Below are 26231 nucleotides of genomic sequence, written 5' to 3'. Positions count from 1 at the left end.
TGGTGCCCTTTGCCCTGCGATGGAGACGAGCAGGTTTCCCCCAGTCCCGCAGTAGCAGAGAGGCCCAGCATCCCAGACCCCGACCAGATGGCCAACTCCTTCTCCCGGCCCCCCACCCCGAATGGCGAGCAGAGAACCTATACCCTATACCTCCCTCCGCCCACTCATGTGTGGTGTTGCTGCGTGCTGTTCTGAGTGCATTTAGAACCCAGGATGGTGCTTTCTGCCAGAGCGCAGCGGGTTCAGCACCTGAGAACCCTTAATGTCCACTCAGGGACACAATCTTAATGCTGCTTGAGCAGAAACCATTGCTGTGGCCTGGCACTGACACTAACATGTCCACACGTTGCTAACTTTTGTGTTCTTTAGTTTTCACAGTGTCTGAAGAGTGACACAGAGAGAGTGAATACAAGTACGAGTATGATCTGTAGCCATTGTTTTGTTAGTGTATAATGACATCAGCACAGAAAAACAAAAAGAGAAAGAGGAGCATTGTGTAGAGTCACTTTACAGCTGTGAGTGAAAATTCTCAGTAGTTTTGTGGTTATTTGAATGTCGTTCTTGCTTGTGTTGTATATGGATTCCTGTTTGTGTACAATAACACAATAACGATGTGTTGCAGGTTTCTCTGTGTTTTTATGCCTAATATCTTTACTTACTAGTCGTTCCATTTATCTTTATGACTGTGTGTCACTGTACACACTCTGTCCTCTACATTATAATCAATCGTCCTTGTAGACTGAGATAAGAGCAGTGGTACATGTAGTAGAGTAGAAAGTGAGGATAAAGGATGTGCTGCCACCTCCTGGCTGTAGTTGAAAGGTGGACATTTTATTCTCTTATTCTCATAAATTAATCATCATTAATTATGTTCTACAGAAAAAAAACATGTTTAGAATAAAAAAAGAAAGTGTTGTCTATAAATTTCTTCACTTAAACTTTAATTTGAGTTCTCCTAACTTTGTTTTTTATCATAAAGGTTAGTTTTCTTACGTGCATCCTCTTGAACTTTGACAGTAAATTATCAGCAGCTGTTTTTACCCTCTGATGTCTCCAGTCCTAAACCTGTGATATCAGAACATGTCGTTCTTGTTTTTTAAATACAATTCTCTTAAAAACTGTGCAACACTTGACAATGTTTCTCCAAGATGTATAACCAAAAATAAAAAATTACATATGCATTATCTTATACTGCATATAGAGATGATGGCAAGCACAAGTGAAGTGAGGCACTGTTCCTGTTGGTCAGTGAACAGTCAGCAGCTGCATTATATGGAGTTCACCTTGATTCTCTTCATAACACGTTAAGTCTTCTTAAAGAGGAAATTCTTTGTTTGCTGTAACAGAACCACAAATGTTTCACTCCATATTTAATTTCTTCCATTTTATTGTCTTTCCTGTCTTATCTGTGTTTCCACATTCCACTGAAAGTGGCTAACCTCTGACTGAAAGTGAGGGAGTCATTCAACACTTTTCCTCCGGATAAAAACCAGGCACGGATAAAAGTTTGGCAGTCAGCACTTTGAATGGAAATCTGTGCCAACTACAAATTTATCCAGATGATACATGGACACAGCAACAGGGTCAAAGTGGTTCAGCTCAAACTGACGAGCAGAAAAACAACAAAGTCTGAAGTAGAAATGTTGAAGTTCAACCCGCCCCTAACAGCACGCTCAATGAGCACCAGCTGATCATGTTTTAGCTATCATGAACTTTATTTTAAATTATTTAAATCTAACATCAGTTATAAGGTTCATACAGACAACTCACTGTCTGTTATACTGACATGTTTTCAATTAAATCTGTAGCTCAAAATTACAGTAGAATCCACAACTTTACTGCTCCACACATCATCCAAAACTCCCCAGAAATGTTTTGTTCTGTGATCATATATCAAAGTTGCCCCATGTGAAAATACAGATTGCTGCCATTTTTAATCAGTAGGAGGAAAACTGTGTGAGAGAGTATGGAAGTACTCATGTTACTGTTTAATATGCATAAACACTGTTACACTAAGTATTTCTACATCATTACTTCCAAAGTCTTGCATTTATTGAAGTGAGAAATCATCAGAAATTATGTCAAGTAAACTCAAAATGTCTCTACTTCTTTCTCACTTTAAGGGAAAATATCTTAGAACAAGAGCAACTGAGCAAGAATTTTATTAAAGGACCAAGACAAAGCATTTACACCACACACGATCACATTCACAAGTGCATCATCTCAGTGCCTTGGTGATATCGATTAACCTAATATGCAATTAAATAACTCATTTTAGGATTTAAAAGCTAAGAGATAAAATACATGTTGTAAAAGATTAATTGCATCCTGCTCTCTCTGAGTGTCTCTCTCTCAAAACAAGATCACAAATACTTTTTGGCTCCATGTAAGATTGTAAGTTAGTTATAGCCAGTTTTTGCAGTGATCCTGATTAATCAGAGGATGATCCCTGCAGCTCCAGGCGCAGCTCGCACAGAGCAGACAGGTACTCTTCATTGTCCTTGTCACAGTTCAGAGCTTTCTCATAAAACTCAGCAGCTCTCTTCCTGTCGCCCTCAGCTCTGGCCACCTGACCCAGCAGAGCGAGAGCTTCACCATCACCCCGATTCTTTGCCAGATGCCTGTCAGCGATCTGCTTCAGTTTCTGCAGGAAAAAAATAGAGGAACAATGAAAGATTAATTTATGTTCCAAAGAAGTAGATTCTGTTCATCTGGACGTAAAGTTTTCAGTGTGAGAAAACATTACATTATGCTTTAATTTAAAAAAAACCAATGTTTTACAATTTTACAACATTTTTTAGAAATGACAGGTGCACCATCCAAAGTGGGACTGATGCCACATCTCCTCACATGACCTAGTGACAGACAGAACAGCTGACAGTCACCAGTAGTTTTCAAAAATGAAGTTGAAAACAGTCCTCAGGAGCACAAGTAGGTGGTATTGAACAAATCATTTAAATCAAGCGAGCTTTGATATGAGGTTTTGCTCACACCGCACGAGTTAGTAACAACACTGAGTTTATATAACACGTAACCTTTGTTATGTCTCTAGTGCTCACCTGAGCACACTGTCTCCACTCATATTTTTTCAGTGGTATCAGCAGCCCCTGCAGAGAGAAAACAGCAGAAGACTATGGTGAAGATAAACCCATCCATACTAAGGTCATGTGGTGGATGTGAGCGGTAACATGTTTCACATTACTGCCCCGACACCTCCACCCTCCAAACAAGGCCTGTTAGTTTTTCTTCTTTCATTGTTCTTCTTGGGTTGAAACTAGAGATGATGATGGCACGATACCTCTTGTTTTAAGTCCGATACCGATATAAATTTGAAAATCTGCTGAAACCGATATGAATCCGATATTGTCTATTTTAAAATCAATAAAATTGTTTTGTTTTTTTCATATTTGCTGCATTTTGTATAAGTTCATACTCATGTTTAAAAAGCCAAAACACTAAAGCTATTATATTGTATTTGGATGCAAAAAACACTGCACCCAAAATACTTCAGATCAGCAATACTGAGCTTTTTACTTAAACCTTTAGCAGAACTTTAAAGTATTTAAAGTAATATTGAAAAGTAATTTAAAATGCAATTTTATGTAGATTTCAACTACTCTTTGGTTCTGAAAAAAAAAGAAGCGCAATATCAGCACAAAATAATTCAACAACTTAAAAAAAAACAGGTTGTAGAATGGACGCTTTTGTACTTAAAACTGAACATAAATACACATCCATCCTGACAGTTTCTGTCACATTTAACCTGAGATTGACTTTTGTGTAATTTCTATACAAAACTTAACACGTATGAAAAAAGTGTTTTCATTGTTTTGTTGTTGTTGTTTTTCTTTCGAACCACAGAACTGTTTAGCCTGCAACACAGTTCTTTTCAAAGTAAAACTCGAGTCTATCCATTGTACGGTCAGACTTAGCAATGACAGATGTCCCAGCTTCATATATCGGTTGTTAAGCTTAACGTGGGAATGCTTTACAAACATTCAGAGATGAACTTACACACTTGCTTTATTTTTCTGGGATAGTTTGCTTGGAGATGAAATGCTGGTTTGTCAGCACGTAACGAGGCTCCAAATGCTTTCAGTGTGAAGTGACTCCAGACCGCCGACAGGTCTTGTACACAACAGTCACTCTATCACGTGACGCAAACTGCTCCAACATGATAAGGGGACCACCTGGGTTACACCATGTCGCAAGTTTTGTGAGGTGCTTTTGTGATATTTGATGGATCGGGCTACATTTTTAATTTCTACCCAATATCCGGCCCAGTAATTTAGGTCAGCATCAGCATCGCACTGATACCAATACTGTATTTTAGATCCGTCCATCCATAGTTGAACCGTGGAATATTAAGAGGCAGCTGCATGTCTAACACTGTACATGCAGCTGACATGTCTGGCACCTAGAAACTTACCTCTTTATAGTGAGCGATGGCTTGAGCCTCATTTTTTGTGTGATAATGATGAAAGTCACCGTAGTACTGATGGATAATCAGACAAACCCTTTTCTCCTTCAACTCTGGTAACTTCTCCAAGCAGTGCTTGAAAGTCTCCTCAGCCCTGAGAAACAACGAGATGTTTAGGAATTTACACCCAGAGGAAATAAAGGAGGAAATCGTGCAGCTTTGTTTAGACAAGCACCTGCTCAAATCCCCTTCCTCTGCGTACAACAGTGCCAGTTCAGCCAACGCCCGGACAAAGGATGGTTTCATCTCCACAGCTTCTTCAAGGTGACTAATACAGCAACGCCTCCACTTACCCTCTTCTTCTGTGGAGCATTAAAGGATGATTTGAGTTGTGTTGATTAAAGGATAACATGTTGTATATTTCTGTGTACCTGTGTTGCTGAAGGGCCCGCGGCGCTGTTCAGCAATTTTCTTCTGCTTGTAGCACAGAGCCAGCTGGTAGGTGAAGGAAGGTAATTGATCGCGCCTTCTCAGGCCTCGCTTAAACACAACAATAGCCTCATCCAGTCGATTCTGGAACAGATTTAAAAACACCAGTCAAATACAAATATATAAGGAGAGAGGCTAAGCCTACGCTTGAAGTCACTGAGGTGTTTGTTGGTGGGGTGATGTGATGTCACTGGTATAAATGAACTTGTTAAACTTGCTACAGTCCAATAACTCCATCTTGTCCTTTAGAATCTTTGTTCCAAAGCCATACTTGTCCCAAAATTTCATCTTGAAAATTGATGACTATGTCAAGGTTAAAAACTTGGGCGTGTGGTTCGACATGGTGCTCTCCTTCGAGTCCCATGTAAAAGAGACACCAAAGACTGCCTTTTATCATTTAAGGAACATACCCAAATTCAGACAACATTTATCAAGCAACACTGCAGAGGTCCGTCTCCAAGCATTTGTGTCTTCACGTATCGATTATTGTAACGCTCTCCTTTCTGGGCTACCAAAGAAAGGTTTTAGAGGTTTACAGATGGTGCAAAATGCAGCTCGGGTCCTCTACCAGAGGCCTGGGAGCTTGAGGGTCCTGCGCAGTATCTTAGCTGTTCCCAGGACTGCGCTCTTCTGGACAGAGATCTCCGATGTTGTTCCCGGGATCTGCTGGAGCCACTCGCCTAGCTTGGGAGTCACCGCACCTAGTGCTCCGATTACCACGGGGACCACCGTTACCTTCACCCTCCACATCCTCTCGAGCTCTTCTCTGAGCCCTTGGTATTTCTCCAGCTTCTCGTGTTCCTTCTTCCTGATATTGCTGTCATTCGGAACCGCTACATCGATCACTACGGCCGTCTTCTTCTGTTTGTCTACCACCACTATGTCCGGTTGGTTAGCCACCACCATTTTGTCCGTCTGTATCTGGAAGTCCCACAGGATCTTAGCTCGGTCATTCTCCACCACCCTTGGGGGCATCTCCCATTTTGACCTCGGGACTTCCAGGTTATACTCGGCACAGATGTTCCTGTACACTATGCCGGCCACTTGGTTATGGCGTTCCATGTATGCCTTGCCTGCTAGCATCTTGCACCCTGCTGTTATGTGCTGGATTGTCTCTGGAGCATCTTTACACAGCCTGCACCTGGGGTCTTGCCTGGTGTGATAGACCCCAGCTCACTAAAACCCTTTAAATTTGGGGCAAATTTTCTTGTGTGATTAAATGTGATTAATCAAGATTAATTAAGCACAAAACCTCTTATTAGTTAGATTAATTTTTTTAATTGAGTCCCACTCTGCCCGTCAGACTACTCAAAATGGAAAGCAGTGCTCTACCTGCACTGTGTATAGTGTAGTAGAGCACTGCTGGCTTCGACTGAGGATATTGTTGGGTGGTGGAAGTAATACTTTGAGGAGCTCCTTAATCCAACTGACACACCTTCAGTACAGGAAACAGAGTCTGGGGACGAAGGGAACAATTTGTCCATCACCGGGCGTGAGGTTATTGAGGCAGTAAATAATAAGGGCCTCAATAAGGCAGTTATTGAGGCCCTTACTGGGCCCAAGACCCAGTGAGCAGAAGTAAGAATTAATAAGACCAAAGTTGCAGACTTACCTGATTGAGTAAGTAATTTCCTGAGTGGCGAATGACATGAGGGTTATCAGGATCATTTTCTAGTGCTTTCTTCACCAGATCATCAGCCTCTTCGTATTTCTTATAGGCCACCAGCTTCATGGCCAGCATGCACTGCAGAGCAGCGTTATTTGGGTTGATCTCCAATGCAAAGCGAAGCTGTTTGGTGGCTTTGGATTCCTCCCCGTCCTGTTTATTTTCTGCAAACCACTGCAGATGAGAATCTGGTTAGTCTACAGTTTATTTCACTTGAATAAAAAAATTAGTCATTGAAACTTCTAAAAATCATACTGACGCTGAAGCAACCGATGCCACTGAAGGAGCCTTAAGTTTATCATTTGGTGCTGTCTATCCAAATACTCTTCATTCTTATCATAAAACTGACCTGTTCTCTGCAAAAGAGGGCGATGGCGTAGCCGGCGTTCCACTCGGTGTCATGAGGCTGTACCTCAAGTGCTTTATGAAAACAGTCGATGGCTTTTGATATAGAAGACCTCGACACCTTGAAATAGGTCCAGGCTTGCTCTCCGTAGACCTCTGGAAGGAAACTTCCTGATGAACCAGTGGCATACTTCACCTGCAGACGGAGAAGGAAGCGTCAGAGGTTCAACAGCAGTGATCATCATGTTTGATCTGATTGGTTTACATACCAGTATGTCCTCGACTCTCTGACAGTAGCTTTCTGACTGTGCAAAGTCTCCGTCGTGATATTTCAGCCAGGCCATGTCTCCATACGTCACAATCAGCCGCCTCTCACTCTCATCACCGTATCTCTCCCTGATGGTCTCCTCTGACTGGTTTAAAAGTGACAGCGCTTCCTCTCGTTTATCCCGAAGATGCCTGAGGACCAACAGGTCATCAACAGCTGTTCTACAACTGGTGTTTAACTACGAGGCATTTACAACACCTGACAAGAAACTTACTTGAGACTAACACTTGTTGATGATTCATTTAGGTTTTTATCTGAGGTTCATGACTCCAGGGTTAGATAATTACTGCATTTCCACCAGAAAAACAAGAGTCAAAACAAGCTTCAGGAAACAGATTTATATCAAGATTCTTAAAGAATCAGAAACTTTAGTCCAATACTCCAATAATGTTTCTCTTCATATTACATGTTTGTATTAAGGCTGAAATAATGAGGTAAACTTAAAGCAAGCTGACGTTTTTCTTCTAGCTGTATTTGCTAAGCTGCATCAATCTGGTGATTGTTTATTTATATTGTTAACTTATGAAGTGAGTTGAACCTGAGCCAGCCATATCTACTCCAGACAAAACGTTGTAATGTGAAATAAAATTCATCTGTGTTAGCAGCAGGAGCACTGCTGGTAGGTAACATTAGCAGAAGAAACACAGCTCAGGGTTGGATCTGATCCTGAAAACAAAACTATCTCTCTATCATTCAAATATAAATCCTGCTGATGCGACCACTGTTTCCTTTGACAGTCAAATTTCTCTTTGGTCAGACGGACTTCAGTGAGAAAAACTGTCTTTCTTCTGGCTAATGTTAGCTCTTCTCTTCTGTAGCAGAGTCCCAGAAATAAAAGCGTTGAGATTTGAATGAGCAGAATAAATCCACTTTAGCTTTTCCTTCATCAGACAGCTACAGAAACTGTACCTGAAATAAGCCAAGAGGCTGTAGGTGCAACTCTCTCCCTCATGCTGACTCTGATGAAAATCTATGTCGATCTGTAGTCGAGTGCTCAGGGTTTCCAGGTCCACGTCCAGGTCCAGATCCCAGGTGAAGTGACACTGCAACTGCTGCAGCCTGCTGGGCAGAGCGCTGCTATCTTCACTGTAAGAGAGTCACAAAGAAAACGCTGTGAGGAGCATCAGAGGGAGAGCATCAAACCAGGACTGGCTGAACCGAGGCTCACTCAGTGCTCTGACACGCCTGAGGATCCTGTTTGTACGACCAGCACATGTCAGCTCACCCAGACCTCCCAGCTCCTCTCATTGAGAAAATTCACTTTGTGTGATCAACCAATCAGTGAAATCAGTAATGTGGTTTGAATCTCACACTGAGGAACCAGAAGAAACCTTAGATGTGGAGTGAGACACAAACACAGAGTTTGTGTTAGGGGACAGCTATTGTTGTGATACACAGGTTTGTACTTGTGGAATATTTTTGATATTGTTCTGTAAAATATTTTTGGATATGAGGCCAAACAATTTGTTCTCGTTTAACTCATTTGAGCACATTCCAGTGTTAAGATGTCTAGTTAGTGATGTTAGATGCATCAGTTGCCTGTGTTTTTCCAGTTACCAGTGTTCATGGTCTGGAATTAATATTGTTGAAGAGGTGAGCACTGAAGAAGGTAAACAGGAACATGGACTTGTGTGTACATGCTAGGTAGTTGTGAGCAAACAGGGCTTAAGTGTGTGGATTTTGGGAAGTTTAGGCTGGTAGTAGAATGAATGAAGTGCATTCCAAGCAGCACTAAGTGTGCAGCACTCTGTGCACTCCTCAGTGCAGTGCCATGCATTGCTCTCCAGGACCTGAGACTGTTTGCTTGACACTGTTCAGCCACTGTACAGAGACTCTATGCATGATCATGAAACAACAAATAAAAGGTTGACTGCACAAGAACTGAAGGGTCAGAGTCCCGAGGTTAAAGTGCAAGTAACAAGGGAGTCACCTCAAGATGATCCATCATCAACCTTTTTACTCATGTCTGAGTTTGAGAAGATAACGATGGGCGTCTCTAACTCGTCATTGTACTTTTGAACAACAATAAAATTCTGATTCATGTGTGAACTTACTGGATAGTTAAATATGCTCAATAATGATCAGAACATTATCTTTAAACACATATAATGTGAATGTCTCTCTCTCTCTCTCTCTCTCTCTCTGTGTGTGTGTGTGTGTGTGTGTGTGTGTGTGTGTGTGTGTGTGTGTGTGTGTGTGTGTGTGTGTGTGTGTGTGATAACAGACCATATTATTGTGGCTGTAAAAACAGTGATGTCATATATCCGTTAATGAAACATTAACATTTCAAAAATATGAAACCAACGAGCAGCTCATCATAAAAACACATTTTTGTTTTTCTCGTTTAAATATTTATTATTACTCATTAATAAGACAAAAGTATTTCTTATTTGATTTATCAATTACATAACTGATAGAATATTTGATTAATAAAATAATTGATTACTGCAGCACCAGTTATTATTTTCACATACAAGGTTTATAATTTGTTAATGTCCACTTTCTCCTCTTCCTCTGATATCAGTCCCCTGTTACATGCACAGGTAGACAGACTGTGTTACTTTGTATCTCTCAGCGTGCACCTGAGCGCCAGGTAAGCTAAACTACTGCTGCATTTAAAGTCCATCAGGTGGTTCACTTTGTGATAAATGATCGATTATTGATCAGAGGTTTGGCAAACTGACCTCATGTTGGAGCAAACAGAGACCTCCTCCTCTTTAGACACAGCAAAGTGTTGACTGAACACGAAGAGTTCGTGGACCGATCTGTGAAGCTCTCACCTTTGTCACACAAACCACACACACTTCTCGTGGTGCCTTCAGGGCCTCGCTGAAAACAGGTAAAAGGCTGACGGCTCAGATCGCTCATCCTCTCCTCTCCTGTCCTCTCGAGAACTTAATGGCCATAAATATAAACTATGTTAGGAGACGGAAGGCGCATATTTTAGAAAGGAGGAAAGCTTTCCGACGAGAAGGCTGGGCTTTCTGTTTTATATGAGAGGTACATGAAGGCACCACGAGGGGACGTTAGGTTTCGTTTCTGCATCTCAGCTGAGAGCGTCTCCAAAGATCACTGATCAGCCATTGATCTGTAAATGATTGATCTGAGGTCAGCGTTTCTCACTGAACGACCACCCAGTGACCGATCAGTCGGCGCATAATCGTTTCTTCATCTTCATCGGTGTGTACTTTGAGGAAGAGGAGGACTGTTTCCTGTAACATGACGTGAGTTCGCATTAGCTTCACAGCTGATTTCCGACTTTCGAAAACTACCCTAAATACTACAAATATTAGTACTACTACTACTAGGCGAGGTGGTAGAAGTACTAGTTGTGTTGTTTTTGTATGTATACCGAGCTTCTTATTAACTGCACGCACACACTGATCTCTGTTCCGCTTCCACTTTATTTCTTATTCTTTTTGCTTGCCCTCAAGCTTCTTGCTCGCCAGTGAATTACACACATTGCAGCGACACAGTGCCATCTAGTGGCTGATACAAACATAGGTCAACATGCTACATCTCCCTTCTTAAAAAAAAAAAAACACAACTCAGGCTTGTAAAATTTCTAAGGCAACTGAAATTACAGGAATAACATCCTGAGCACATCCATTGATAACATAGCATTCGACTCAATACTGGCTATATCACAAACATAATAAACAGATGCATTTAGTGACATCATTGGAACAACAAACATATAAACAGCCTTTTTTTTTTTCTAGGGCAGCGATCCGCCTGCACCCTTTACAATATTACAGGTCCAAGACCTGTCTTGGTTTGGTAACACGCCCATAACGAGTCGTGTATCCAGGTGTTGTAATGTCTTTATCAGGGGGCTCCACAGGCGGGGGCTGAGATACCACAGGGCTGTCATCGCTGATGCCTGTTGGTTGAATGAACTCCTCACCTCCTACGCTGTCCCTGCTTCTGCGGAGGTGTCGGCGGTTACGCCGGTAAACTTGTCCTGTATCTGTGGTTATGTTGTAGCTTCTGGATGTGTCGGCACAACTTGTGACCACAGCTGGTTTCCAGGAACCGTCTTTTTGCCGGAACCGGACCGGTGTGCCAGGATATAGTTGAGGCAGAGGTCGGGCGGCTCTGTTGAAATAAGTCTGCTGGCGCTGCTGGCAGACTTCTCTCCTTTCACGCACTGTTTGCTGGCAAACTACTTGGGGTTCCAGCTGTTTTGGTGTTGCAGGGAGGATGGAGCGAAGTCTCCGGCTCATGAGTAGTTGTGCAGGCGACTTTAAGTTGTCCACGGGGGTGTTCCGGTATTCTAATAGGCTCAAGTAGGGATCCTTATGTTCCGCTTTGGCCTTGTCCAGAAGTTTCTTTGCTGTCTGGACTGTTTTCTCGGCTAGACCGTTGCTCTGTGGGTAATGGGGACTAGTAGTGGTGTGGGTGAAACTCCATGACTTTGCAAACTGTTGAAACTTACTGGAAGCATAGCACGGACCGTTATCACTAATCACCGACTCTGGAATACCATGTCTAGCCATGGCTGACTTTAGTTTGTGGATCACTGCTTCTGCAGTGCAGCTGCGCAGTCTTTCCAACTCGAAGAATCTACTGTAGTAATCTACCATGATGATGTAGTCTTCCGAGTTCCAAGTGAACAGATCGGTGGCTATGACCTGCCACGGTCGTTCTGGTATTGCATGTGACAACAGGGGTTCCTTGGGGTTAGCAGCTTGTCTCTCCTGGCATGTGCTGCAGGCTCCGACGGCTTCCTCAATCTGCTTTCCCATGCCTGGCCAAAACAGAAGGTCTCTGGCTCTGTTTTTGCTCTTTTCTATGCCCATATGGCTGGAATGAATCCGATCTATCATGTCCTTTCTGAGCCTTTTTGGGATGATCATTTTCTCTCCTTTAAACATGATCCCGTCTATCAGTGAGATCTCATCCCTGTGGTTCCAAAACTCCTGGATGTCAGGCGGGCATTGAGACCTTTTATCTGGCCATCCACTCAATGTGGTCCTTCTCAGGGTGTTGAGCTGAGGATCCTGGGCTGTTTCGTTTCTTATCTCTGAGAGTCTCTGGTCACTGACAGGCATGTTGCTGAGGACTGAGTGGATCTGCGCATCCATCCCGTCACATAGTGATTTGTCGTGAAACTCTATGGATTTCCGGGAGAGCGTGTCGGCTACCGGGATGTCTTTCCCTGGCTTGTGGATGATGCTGATGTCGTACTTTTGCAGCTGTATTATCATCCTCTGTAGCCGTGGTGGTGCTGATGCTAGTGTTTTTTTGAGTATGGACTCAAGTGGCTTGTGGTCCGACTCAATGGTCACATGTCGACCGTACATGTACTCGTGGAACCGCTTGCAACCAAAGAGAACAGCATACAGCTCTTTTTCTATTTGGGCATAGTTCTGCTCAGTGCTGTTAAGTGACTTGGATGCGTAGGCAACTGGCTTGCCGTCCTGCAGCATCACAGCACCGAGGCCACTTTCGGATGCATCGACCTGGAGTCGTAGCGCTTTCTTGGGGTCGAAGAAGGAGAGAACTGGGCCTGGTTCTTTAGTGATCAGCTCCTTCATTCGTTGAAAGGCTCTGTCATGGTTCTTGTCCCATACAAACTCACTGTCCTGCTTTAACAGCTGGCGGAGCGGAGCATTTATCTCTGACAGGTGTGGGGCAAATCTTGCTAGATAATTAACCATCCCCAGCACTGTTTCCAATTCCGCCCTGTTCTGTGGGGGCGCCATGTCTTGGACTGCTTTTACTTTTTGTGGATCTGGTTTCAGCCCTTCGTGTGACAATGTGTGACCGAAGTAACTGACCTCTTTGACGCAGATGGTGCACTTGTCAGGGTTCAGTTTTACACCTCTCTCTCTGCTGCGCTGCAGCATGGCCCTCAGGTTGTCGTCATGCTCCTGTTTGGTTTCTCCGAAGACCAATACGTCGTCCACAATGGCTGCCACGCCCCTCAGGCCCTCGTAGGTCTCGTCCACGCGTCGCTGGAACTCATCCTGAGCTGAGATTATGCCGAATGGCAACCTGAGGAAGCGGTACCTGCCAAACACAGTATTAAATGTGGTTAACAGAGATGATTCGTGGCTTAGCTTAATGGCCCAGTAGCCTGATCTGGCGTCCAAAACACTGAAATACTTGGCCCCAGCAAGTTTTGTGGTGACATCCTCTAAGGTGGGTAGAGGGTAATGGGGTCTTTGTATAGCCTTGTTGAGGGGTCTGGGGTCCAGACATACTCTGAGTCTGCCCGTCTTGGGTTTTTCCACGACAACAAGTGCATTCACCCAGTCCGTAGGATCTGTGACCTTGCATATGATTTGGTTCCTTTCCATGTTGTCGAGCTCGTCTTTGAGTCGGGCTCGCAGAGCGATGGGAATCCGACGAGGTGGGCTGACTGTGGGTGCAACGTCTGGATTTACATGGAAACTGCATTCACCAGGAAATTCTCCTATCCCTTTGAATACGTCTGCATATTCGTCTAGTATTGCCTGTGAACTGTTGGTTGTCTTGCCTCTTTCCTCCGTCACTGCCATCACAATCCTTACCAGGTTAAGGTCACGGCAAGCTTTCATTGCTAATACAGGTGGGGCGCTTGTGTTAACAACATGGAATTCCAACGTGCAGGTCTTGTCTTTGTGTTTGCATTTTAACTGGCATTTTCCTTCCACGCTGAGTGAGTGTCCCCCATAATCTGTGAGCTTGTGTGTGACAGGCTTCAGTGTCACGTGTGGGAAGAGTGTCTGGAACATGTTAGCTGGAATTGTGTTTGCTTGCGCCCCAGTGTCAACTTTAAACCTCACTGTCTGTGGGGGGGAACCAAGCTGCATGTCTGCATATGCTTGCTCATCATTTCTTCCTTCATTTTCTATGGTGATGCTATCAATGTAGAAACAGTCTTGGTCCTCATCTGTATCCATAGTTGACATTTCTATGTTCTCTCTCACAGTGTGTACTGATTTGAGGTGGGCTTTTGTCTGCGAAGGGAGTCTTGACCTGCATGCTCTCGCAAAATGGTTCATTTTCTTGCATTTTGCACATTGCTTCCCTTTTGCTGGGCAGGTGTCTTTATTACTGTGTTGTCCGGCACAATAGCTGCACGTTTTTAGTGTTGCATTAGCGTGTTCTTTTGGTCTCACGCTTCTTGTTTGATATTCTTGTCTGTGCGATTTCCTGCCGATGGCGTGCACAGTTTCTTGGCCCCTGGAGTGACCCATAGTTTTTAGCTGTTGCTTTGCTAGCTCGTGTGATCGTGCTATATCTATAGCTTTCTCTAGCGTGAGCTCTGCGCCTTGGCTGAGTAGCTTTTCTCGGACGTGTGGCGAGTTAGTGGCAAATACAATGCGATCCCTGACCATTTCATCTGTATTTGGGTACCCACAGTCTTTAGCAAGTAGTTTCAGTTCCGTAATAAACTGTTCAAATGTCTCATTTTCACCCTGCATCTTTTCATGAAACTTATATCGGGCGTAGATTGGGTTAGCTTTCGGTATGATGTAATCAGTGTACTTATCGTAGTACGTCTGAAGCTTTCGGGAGTCATCTGCGGTGAGCGTCCACGTGTTGTAGACGTCCCGTCCTTTCTCACCGACCCATAGAAGAAGGTAGCTGCATTTGTCTGCCTCCTCCTTCCCCCGAAGAGGACCAGCGAACATTAGCTCGGCGTGCTGCTTGAAACGCCGCCATGCCTCGGGCAGGTTGCTGGAGTCCCAATCCATACGCGGTGTGGGAACGCCGTAAGCCTCCATGTCTGCGCTGTCCGACGGCGAGGGATTGCGTAGAATCCGCTACTCTGACACCATGTGTTGTTTTTGTATGTATACCGAGCTTCTTATTAACTGCACGCACACACTGATCTCTGTTCCGCTTCCACTTTATTTCTTATCCGGTTGTTCAGTGATGACGCGACGAATCCTACTTCCGGGTCTAAAGTAGTCTGCGTTTAATATGGCTTTTGTGTTGTTAACATGTTTAATGTTATGTATTTTCTTCTATTTGATCTCAAAAAGCTCCTAAAACAGTCAGTGATCCCTGTTGACCTCCCTCGGCTTTTATTACCGCTAATCATTTATTTAAGCTCAGTTTTTAAAACCTTAGGATGTAACTACAGCCCAGCCCATGCAGCAGTATATGAATGACTAACCTCGTATTGTGGATGGATTATCTCAGTTGTTCTCCTGGCTGAAGTTTGGTCCTTTTACAGCATCCTGCCATGCGATTACATTTGTTCCTGACCACCGACAACACTCACGGTAACTTTTATCGAGTGGAAAAAAAGTTAGCTTGTTTATATTATGCTAACATAGCTGTGTCGCTAGCGGTCACGTAGCACATCATTATATACCAGCTAGCCCAAGTTCAGTAACCCTACAAACGTCACTGCTGTTTAGTTTTCTGTCTTCATTTATGTTGGAAGTGATAAGAAAGCTGTACGTTTTAATTTGTTTCCAAAACCCCGCAGTCAGGGACATGCTATATTGTATTTAGATAGAAGCTAGCGAGCTAACTCCCTGCTAACTTCTAACTCCGTTAAATGTCATAAATTCCGTTTTCTTGGATGCCTGGATGTTAAACTCAGTTGTTACACCTGGTAGAGCAGAACACTAATCATTTTATTAAAGATGAAAGACTTTAGACAGTTTTTCAACTCTCAGTAATGCCACAGTGATCGTTTGATATATGGACCCGCAGCGGAGTTTAGACCCAGACACTGCTAGTGACGTCAGACTGAACAACCGGATTCTTTTTGCTTGCCCTCAAGCTTCTTGCTCGCCAGTGAATTACACACATTGCAGCGACACAGTGCCATCTAGTGGCTGATACAAACATAGGTCAACATGCTACACTAGTGTTAAAAATACTCCAGTAAAAGCTGAAGTACAGATTAAAGTAAAAACAAACAAAGTGCAGTCTCTGACATGCAAAGGTAACTTAGTTTGTTTTTCTTTGTGATCCTCTTAAAGTGAAGGTAGCAGCGCTCTGCTCAGGAGGCTGCAGCAGCTGCAGTGTCACTTCACCTGGGATCTGAAGAAGGACGTGGACCTGAAGAACCTCAGCACTCGACTACAGGACCACATAAAACTGCAGCTCGGCCAGCGCGGGGCAGTGGCTCGATCATACAGCTTCTTGGCTTATGTCAGGTACAGTTTCCACAGCAGTGGGAAAAATTACTTTTGGGTAATTTAACTAATTTAACTACTGGCGAGATGCAACTGCCAGCAACATAGCAACAGGCTGATCTTGTCGGTGGGTAGGTAGGTAGGTAGATAGATAGATAGATAGATAGATAGATAGATAGATAGATAGATAGATAGATAGATAGATAGATAGATAGATAGATAGATAGATAGATAGATAGATAGAGTGACCTGTGACCCTCCATGTGTCAAACACCTCCAGATTCTAACCAATGATATTTCCACTCTTACGGATTAGTTTGTTGATCCTGCTCCATCTCTGGCACTGATGATCGTGTGGATGAACCTAGTCACAGTTTTTTTTTCCTCTGGAGGTCAACCACAATCTGTTTTGTCTTGCTGACATTCAAAGAGAGGAGATTTATTTTGGACCGCTTTACAAAGTTCCTCACAAGCTCCCTGTACTCCATAATACACCCAACCCCTGTAGTGTCATCAGGGAACTTCTGCAGGTAGCATGTTTAACTGTTACACTGGACGTCTGAGGAGCACAAGGTAAACAGAAATGGTGATAGGACTGCCCCCTCTGGTGCCCCAGTATCTATATCTAATATATATCTATATCTATACTAATCACCACAACAGACAAACTGAGACCTCTCTGACAGATAGTCAGCACTCCAGGAGACAGTAGAAGTGGTGATCCATGATATGAACTGATCTCAAACAGTATGGATTGTATCAGTCAGTTGTTGTGGCTGAATTTCCTGACAGTACCCACCTATCCTGTATGTGGGTACGATCTTAATATAAATCTGCCTCCTAAAACTTGTTTGCATGATTATTTTGGTGGAAATGCAGGTAGAGTATTTATCTTAACACCCATGGGGTCTAGAACCTTAGCTAAATGTCAACAAATAAAGACCTGCTGCAGGGCTGTTATTGAAGACCAGGCCAGGTGTAGACATCTGAAGTATGATTCCAGAAAAACATGATTTAATTATAAGCATGTGTTGATGGTCCTCAGGTATCTTCAGAATCAACGAGAGGAAGCGCTGTCACTTTTAAACCAATCAGAGGAGACCATCAGGGAGCGTCATGGGGATGAGAGTGAGAGGCGGCTCATTGTGACGTATGGAGACATGGCCTGGCTGAAATATCATGCTGGAGACTTTGCACAGTCACAAAGCTACTGTAAGAAAGTCGAGGACATACTGGTATGTACACCAATCAGATCAAATGTTATAGATCACATGCTTCTGAACCTCTGACTGCAGCTGAACCTTCTCCCTCTGCAGGTGAAGTATCCCACTGGTTCATCAGCAAGTCTCCTTCCAGAGGTCTACGGAGAACAAGCCTGGACCTACCTCAAGTTGTCAAAATCTTACTACTTACAAGCCGTTGACAGTTTTCGTAAAGCACTTGAGATACAGACTGATGACATTGAGTGGAATGCTGGCTACGCCATCGCCCTCTTTCGCACAGAAGAGGTCAGTTTTATAAGTTTGATATCAGTTAATAAATTTATTATGTTTATATTGTTCTAAAAAACAGCCAATTTATCAGTTTCTAAAAAAAACCCCCAGCAATTCATTGGGGTGTGGTTCTCAGCAGTTCACAGTAGACTAACCAGTTTCTCATCTGCAGTGGGTTTTAGAAAATTTACAGGAAACTGAGGAGCCTCCATCCATCAAACAGCTTCACTTTGCCCTGGAGCTCAACCCCGATGATGCTGTTCTGCAGTCCATGCTGGCCGTGAAGCTTGGAGCCTATAAGAAATACAAAGAGGCTGAGGGTCTGCTGAAGAAAGCACTGAAAACTGATCCTGATAACCCTCATGTCAGCCGCTACGTAGGAAAATACTTTCGTAATCATGTAAGTCTGAATGTAGGATATTGTAAATGCTTACTACTCATGCAACCACAGACAATGTGATTCTTCCAAGGTCATGTAATATAAGAGTCAGTGCACAGGTCCATGAAGATCTTTTATTTAAAGATGGTAAAGCATGCACCCTGACCCTACATCAGCTCCAAAGAAGGCTGTCAAAGATGTGCAGCTCTGTACATTTTAGCTTCCACGGAGATTTTAGATTATCTGTGATCGTTGTTAAAGACTAGCTCGGCCTTTTCTTAAATGAGCCATGCTGGTTGGGCTGGGTTTCCCATTCTCTAATTCTGATCTGTTTCTGTCCTTTTATCTGTACTTTCACCTTCCTGAATTCTCCTGATTCAGAAATAGTAAAATCTTTATTATTTTATTCTGACCAGTGACCTGAATCAGGCTTGAGACTGAAAAGACAGATTACTAAAGTTTGTTATGCTTAATTTAGTGGTTCTGAGTTCCTTCCTTCAGTGAAGATAGAGGAAGTTAATGTTTCCACTAAATTGTTAGATTAGATTAGATCAGATCAGATTAGATTAGATTAGATTAGATTAGATCAGATTAGATTAGATTAGATTAGATTAGATGAAACTTTATTAATCCCTCGGCTGGGTTCCTCCGGGAGATTCAGTAATTGTTGAGGTGCTTCTTCCAGGATTGAGGCATTCTTCTTTAGTTTTTTACTAATTTTTGTGAAAATGACCATTAAATGTTGTTTCAGCATCAACTGGACGAGTCTATTGATATGTTGGAGCGAGCGTTGAAGAGGACCACCCAGTCATCTTTCATCCACCACCAGCTGGCGCTGTGCTACAAGAGGAAGAAGATTGCTGAGCAGAGCCACAAGCCCTTCAGCAACCAAAGTACGCTCAAACATACTGCATGTCTAAAGGTCCAGTTATCCCCAAACTCAGAGATAAACCATGATTTCTGGCTCCACAGGAGAGGTGCGGTGCTGGAGGCGCTGTTGTATTCGTGAATTTGAAATGGCTGTTAAGATAAAGCCGTCCTTTCATCTTGCGTGGGCTGACCTGGCACTGCTGTATGCAGAGGAAAGGAATTTCAGAAGGTACTCCTCTGTGGAAAGCAGCAGTGACTCCTGTCTTTTTGCTCGGCGCATGTTTGTCATCATCACGATCATCTCTTTGTTTCTCAGGGCAGAGGAGATTTTCCAGCAGTGCTTGGTGAAGTTACCAGAGTGTGATGAAAGCCTTTCTCAAGCTATCCATCAGCGCTTTGGTGACTTTCATTACCATCACAAAAGAAATGAAGCTCAAGCCATCGTTCACTACACCAAGGTTGGTTAAGAGGTGCTTGTACAGTACAGGAACATAAGTGTTTTTGGCCATTTCATTGTGGACGCGCAACCCTGTGAAAACGACTGAAAACGATAGTGCGGACGCAGAGCGTTTTCAGAAGAAAACGCCATTTCAAATCTATCCAGGCCAGTGTGGATGTTGCCTAAATGAGTCTCACAGGCCTGAATGTGCGCTTGACGCCATTTATAATTCTTAACTTGTTTGATCTGCCGATCACCACAAACAAGCACAAGCAGAAATTTTGGACTTTTAACTGTGTTTTCAGTGTTACAGTTTTTACTGCTGATAAAAACCTCCCTTATGGCCATTCACACAAAGCAGTTAGGTACTAAACAGTGAAATGATCCTATTACAGATTTGCCTCTTTGTCACAGGTCCTTTTCTTTCATCATGTAGGAAACAGTTAAATATGTTTCACTGATCCGGCCCACTTACGATTAAAGTGGGCTGCATCTGGCCCACCATGTAAAATGAGTTTGACACCCCTGCTCTAAAATAGGAATTCAGGCTAAATGAGCCCAAATCTAGAGGGCCACATGGCAGTAAACAATCAGAACATACACACTCACACTTGAATGTTGTTAATGACAATCAGTTATATCTGTGTTATTAATCTGCCTCCTGCTGTGTCCTGCCTGCAGGGTCTCCTGATACCACTGAAGAAATATGAGAAGAAAGTCTGTGCTAAGGTGAGCGCTAAAGGTTATGTGATTAAAGTCTAATCAGTGGCTTATGGTCAAAATGTACTGAGACCAAGTCTCCTGTCTGCTGCACCTCTGGACCATTTTCATTAGCAGGACGTGAAGTCAGAGGGAGGCTAATCTGTCAGGTGGAAGCTTTCAGCTTCCAGGTGGTGGAAGATGATTTTAGACTCCTTCCTTTGCAGAAAATTTTGTATGTGATATTTGATTTGTCCATCAAAGGATTACTCCTTTATCTCTGTGTAGGGCCAAAATTCACTAACACAAACAAGGTGTTTGCGAGTATTTTGAGAAACCTCCCACCTGCTGAACAGGGACTGGCTCTCCTGCACCTTCATATAGACCCTGGCTGTAATCTGATAAAGCACACTCAGTGTACCTGTTTCCACACATCGTCTCAACACAGTACTGAGGGAGTGGAGTCTGGATTGTTTCCACAGCTGTCCTTTCTCTCACCTGCCAACCAGCATGAATCAGTCCTGTTCTGTGGTTTAAGGCTAGGAGCTGCTGTACTCATATGTCTTCAGTTAGACATTAAATATTTTTTTAATCCTGGTCTGAGAAAGTCACTGAAAATAAAAGTCAGTTTCTCTAAATCCACAGAAATTCATCTGTCTTTGTTCCTCCATCTTTCCTGCAGAAACTCAAGAAGATCGCTGAGAGACGTCTGTCAAGGAATCCGGGTGATGGCGAAGCTCTCGCTCTGCTGGGTCAGGTGGCCAGAGCTGAGGGCAACAGGAAGGAAGCTGCTGATTTTTATGAGAAAGCTCTGAACTGTGACAAGGACAATGAAGAGTACCTGTCTGCTCTGTGCGAGCTGCGCCTGGAACTGCAGTGATCATCCTCTGATTAATCAGGATCAATGCACCGCTGTTACATCATACTTCAGCCCACTGAATGTGGACTTGATCCATGTGCTTTCAGAACTGCACAACCTTAACAAATGGGCCCTTCATACCTTTCTGTTAGGTATTAAATTATAAACCATGACGAAGTTTATGTCCAGGTCTCTGCTCAGATACACTTTTACATATTAATTTAAACTGTTACAAAGAAAACCATTTCTGTTGATTTTAATAAAAATGAAGCTAGCAGGGTTCAAATTTGAGTAAGCGGGTCAAAGATTGTAGATTAACACATAAAATCTCAGATCACTTTTCAGGTTCACATATTTTCTGTGTTTTTACATGTCTGTAATGTTTGTTATATACTTGTAACAGCAGGTCAGTGCTAGCATCACAAGCAGCTGTGGGATGTGATGTCATCATAAAAAAAGAGATTTCAGGGTCATGAGAGTCATTTTCTATTTTAAATAATATTTTCATCTTTTACCTTTAACAAAAAATGTGTACAGGCAGAGGTCACTGTGACTCTGGATCTACAGCTGATGCTCGGCATCTTCCAGATGTTCCAGCTGTGCTTCACATTAAGAAATGAAACCTTTTCTAACTTTATTTAAACACGTCCATGTGAACAAGGCTCTGCAGCTTACCTGTGAGCCACCTTCTCACAGGGGTTACACTCACACATCATCACATCATTTAGGACACTTAAAGCTGCAGTTCACCTGAACCTTACCTGGACAACTGAGTATGTGTGAACACAGGATACATGAGTGTTACAGTATTATAACGTTTCAGTCAGAATATTCTGAAAATTATAGAGGAATCTTACCACACACTCACACAGGTTACCTTGTAATATTGATCCAACCGAGAATATCAGGCAACCATCAACATCATAGCGGTGAAAGAAGAAGTTTGTGAAAGAGCAAACAAGCTTGTGGCTTTACAGCGCTTTAAAGTGCTGTTAGCTGTTTTAGTGTTGCTGACAGTGAAGACAGCAAGGTAGGTGAGTGCTGTGTTAGGAGGGGAGGCTGGGTGCCTATATTAGGGTTAGAGTCAGGGTAGAGAGGGACTGGGATTAGTAACTGTGTCCCTGTTGCTGTCCCCTATCATAACCTCCAATGAATTACAGTAGTCCAGCCTAGAAGTAATAAATGCATGAACTAGTTTTTCAGCGTCACTCTGAGACAGGATGTTTCTAATTTTAGAGATGTTGCACAAATGGAAGAAAGCAGTCTTACATATTTGTTTAATGTGTGCATTGAAGGACATGTCCTGGTCAAAAATGACTCCAAGGTTCCTCACAGTGTTACTGGAGGCCAAGGTAATGCCATCCAGAGTAAGACTCTGGTTAGATACCATAGTTCTAAGATTTTCAGGGCTGAGTACTAGGGGTGCAACAATACTCGTATCGATATTGAACTGTTCGATACAGTGCTTTCGGTTCGGTACGCATATGTATGAACAATACAAAATTTTTAATTTATTTTATCAACTTTTCTTCTGACGATGCTGTCTGTGTTGAGCGCTCAGTGAATCTGCGTTCGACTACTCCGCCTAGGCTGCACTGTCGAGTGCAGATCCACTGAGCGCAGCGCAAGCTAGCAAGACAGAAGCTAAGCTCTCATTGCAACATGGCAAATTGAACCTCCCCCACCCTCATTCAGATCTGGCGTTTGGAACTATTTTGGTTTTCATGTGAAGCATGACCCTGAAGGTAAGCGCGTCATGGACAAAAGTAAAATAGTATGTTGGATGTGCCACGCAATGCTCAATTGGTGGGAACTACTGCGTTAGCGCAGCTAGCTTATTAACGTGTTGACGCCCCCCAGCCCCCCAGGGCGATCCGCGGTAACTCGTTAACGGAGATTTGCCGCGTTGTGGCTTTAACGTCATTTTAACGAGATTAATGCTGGCAGCACTAGTGGGAACACAACAAATATGACGGCACATTTACACTGGCATCATCCTAGTGCAAAGACAAGTGGAAGCAGACAAAAGCAACAAGCATGCATGCTACAAACTTTACCTGAGTCATTTAGACAGCCGTTAGCACACAATTCTCCTTATGGGGACCTGATATGTTTAATATGCTGCTGAGAATATAGCCCAGAAGAAGCGTATAGTATAGCTTTTATTTTGGAAAGAGCCATTTCTCTGTAATAAACTCTCTTTTCCAAAGATGAGTGATTTCTCTATCAGACAGATTTTTTTATTTTTATTTTGTTGTTTCAGCAACATTAAATTTAAAAAATTGTACTTTTGAGTTAAAATATATATTTATAATTTTAATAAATGACAAATTAAAAAGGCATGAACATTTTTTGTATCGAAAAAATATTGAACCGTTACACCAAAGCATCGAACCGAACCGTGAATTTTGTGTATTGTTGCACCCCTACTGAGTACAATTACCTCAGTTTTGTCTGAATTAAGAAGCAGAGAGTTATATTTTTAAAAACCTGAATAATCTTTATTTTCATAATTTCAGACCAGACCAGTTTAACAAAGATGTGGCAGTGGCACACATTCAAAAGACAAATTAAATTCACAACCAAAGAAAACTCAAGTTTTGTCAAAATACACATTTTGTAACACTTTTTGAAAAAATTAGCAAAATGAAATATTGAAAAAAACAAAAAAACAAAACACTTTGCTAACACAAAGGTAGACAGCCACTCATGGATTTGGACTCTGAGAGCATTGCCCTTTGCTGTCAGCAGTTACATTACTCAAAGTGTTCACTGACAGATCAATTAATATGAGTGTCCCAGCACTGCAGTGAAAATGAAACAACCTCATTTTTACTACATAAAAGAGAAAGCCATCATGAAATTTGCAGATGACACCACCATCATCGGCTGCATTTCTGATGGAGATGAGGCCGCATACAGTGCAGAGGTGAGAGCCCCGACATCAACTTGCTGCTTAACATCAGCAAAACCAAGGAGCTCATTGTGGATTACAGGAGACTGCAGAGAGGAGGCCACACCTCCATCCACATCGAAGGAGCAGAGGTGGAGAGACTCAGCTGCTTCAGATTCCTGGGCATCAACATCAGCGAGGATCTGAGCTGGTCACACCATGTTGGTGTGATCACAAAAGCAGCGAGACAGCAGCTCTTCTGCCTACAGCGCCTGAGAAGATTCGGCATGAACCCCAGAATACTTACAAACTTCTACAGAGCCACCATTGAAAGTATTCTGACTGGCTGCATCACCACCTGCTACGGCAGCTGTAATGCTCTGAATCTCTGCAGAGGGTGGTGAGATAAGCACAGCGCATCACCAGGACTGAACTGCCAGCCATGCAGGATCTTTACAGACAGCGCTGCGTGAGGAAGACGCAGCAGATCCTCTTTGATCCCAGCCACAGACTTTTCACACTCCTGCCGTCTGGAAGGTGATACAGAAGCATTCAGGCCCGCACTACCAGACACAGAGACAGTTTTTACCCACAAGCCATCAGACTTTTGAACTGCTGACATTCTATACACACCATTACACACTCACTGCAACTACTGGACTCTATACACTGTCACTTTACACCACTTTAAACTCTCACTGCACAAGTTTGTTTTTGCACAACTGTAAATACGAAACTGTGAATACCAAACAATTGTCTCAAATTCTCTTAATATTAATACTTTAGTGTTTTTGTGATGGCCAAACCCATAGTTGCCACACTGTAAAGTCGGTAACTCTTGTATTTTCAATCCTTTGTTAGAACACAATAAGTTATTGTGTTGTCAATAACACACTTTAGTTTCCAATAAGTTTATTGATTGGTTTGGATACATTTGTTCTATTTGTAAGCGTGCACATTTAGTTTACTTAGGTATTCATACCAGTTCATTACTTTGATTTTTGACTAACCTTTGTTGTTTTACTACTTATCTGCCATGATATAACGAGTTGCCAGACAAAAGGTGGTGGCCAGGGTTTGAAACTATTAAAAGCAAAGAGGGATAAGTGGATCGCACCACCATTTCCTGTTGAAATGTAGAATGCGTGTTTTCTTTCATTAAAAACAAAGTATTTGTATTTAATTAAATATTGAGTTTGCCCATATGGAAAAGAAATAGTAAAAACATATATGATTTACTCATGAAAGTGGCCACTTTCTCATTACTTTCATACATTGTTTTAGTAAGTATCCAAAACATACAAGTTTCATTATATAATTTTTCAAGGGATCTTATATCTGTTTTCACTTTTGTATGCGTTTCATACAAGTTTCATACAAGACAGATACAAACTTTATAAGATTTATATATATCTTTCCATATGGGTGGGGTTTAGTAGTTTTGATTTTCTTCTTTGATGTTTAGTTTATTAATAAACCAGACTGTAGTGTTTGTATTGTTTGTTTACAATTGTGTTTTGTTTAGTTATCCCTCCTGTGTTATAGTGGTCTGATCAGCCATTATATATATATACCAGGGATCCCCAATTCCAGGCCTCCTGCAGGTTCTAGATCTCACCCTGGGTCAACACACCTGAATCAAATGATTAGTTCATTACCAGGCCTCTGGAGAACTTCAAGACATGTTGAGGGGGTAATTTAGCCATTTAAATCAGCTGTGATGGATCAAGGACACATGTAAAACCTGCAGGACACTGGCCTTCAAGGCCTGGGTTTGGGGACCCCTGATATATACCCTTGTGTGTCAGTTCATGTTTAGATCATTTATGTTTGTTAGGGCAGTCATTTGGTTTTGGAGTTCAGTTTTGTTTCTTTGACCTCTTTTATGAGCTCAAATGTATTACTTTTGCAAATATAATTTTTGGGTTAAATAAATGGCAACCTTATTTTTCCAATAATTCCTGTGACTCTTCCTACTTTTTCAACTCGGTCCATCACAGTTTTGTTAGTTATTTTTAGTTTTATTATTATTATGGTTATTTTCTTCTTTAATACAACTACACACTCATATATATTTTCATGTAAAGCTGATGAGCACGAGCAAAGGAATTTCATTACAGGTAAATGTGGCTGCACTGTTTATCTGTGCATGACAATAACAACGTGATTTGACAGGAAAGTGTAGTCCAAAGAAACACATTAGATTTCCACTATCACTATAGGGTCTGTGTTCTCCACTTGCTGTTGCTGAAGAAAAAACCA

The 26231-nt window shown here is 42.5% G+C and overlaps 2 protein-coding genes across 4 annotated transcripts; one reads left to right on the top strand and one right to left on the bottom strand.

Moving 5' to 3' along the window:
* Positions 1–1967: 1967 nt before the first annotated feature.
* LOC146578815 (antiviral innate immune response effector IFIT1-like) lies at positions 1968–10957 on the bottom strand. Of its 3 annotated transcripts, none has more exons than XM_085268857.1 (10): positions 9933–10957; positions 8158–8334; positions 7190–7379; positions 6925–7116; positions 6522–6749; positions 4852–4993; positions 4656–4779; positions 4430–4574; positions 3036–3107; positions 1968–2644 (listed from the first exon to the last, which is right to left on the bottom strand). In XM_085268857.1, the coding sequence occupies exons 1-10, from the start codon at positions 9935–9937 to the stop codon at positions 2432–2434; spliced, it is 1488 nt and encodes a 495-aa protein (XP_085124983.1). In that variant the 5' UTR covers positions 9938–10957; the 3' UTR covers positions 1968–2431. The 3 variants fall into 3 exon arrangements, with proteins under 3 accessions (XP_085124983.1, XP_085124982.1, XP_085124984.1); XM_085268856.1 differs by having other exon boundaries at positions 4656–4782; positions 9933–10954; XM_085268858.1 differs by having other exon boundaries at positions 3060–3107; positions 4656–4782; positions 9933–10951.
* Positions 10244–21539, top strand: LOC146578814 (antiviral innate immune response effector IFIT1-like). The gene is made up of 10 exons (XM_085268867.1): positions 10244–10472; positions 16182–16358; positions 17383–17572; positions 17654–17845; positions 18003–18230; positions 18961–19102; positions 19182–19308; positions 19396–19537; positions 20200–20247; positions 20900–21539. Exons 1-10 carry the CDS (start codon positions 10468–10470, stop codon positions 21095–21097), a joined length of 1449 nt encoding a protein of 482 aa, XP_085124993.1. The 5' UTR covers positions 10244–10467; the 3' UTR covers positions 21098–21539.
* The last annotated feature ends 4692 nt before the right edge of the window (positions 21540–26231 follow it).

This window comes from Mchenga conophoros, linkage group LG3, assembly GCF_057382185.1.
Source record: "Mchenga conophoros isolate Kocher_MC1m ecotype Shallow Benthic linkage group LG3, M_conophoros_male_GT1.1, whole genome shotgun sequence".
Classification (NCBI taxonomy): domain Eukaryota; kingdom Metazoa; phylum Chordata; class Actinopteri; order Cichliformes; family Cichlidae; genus Mchenga; species Mchenga conophoros.
This window is presented reverse-complemented; position numbering and strand designations above follow the sequence as displayed.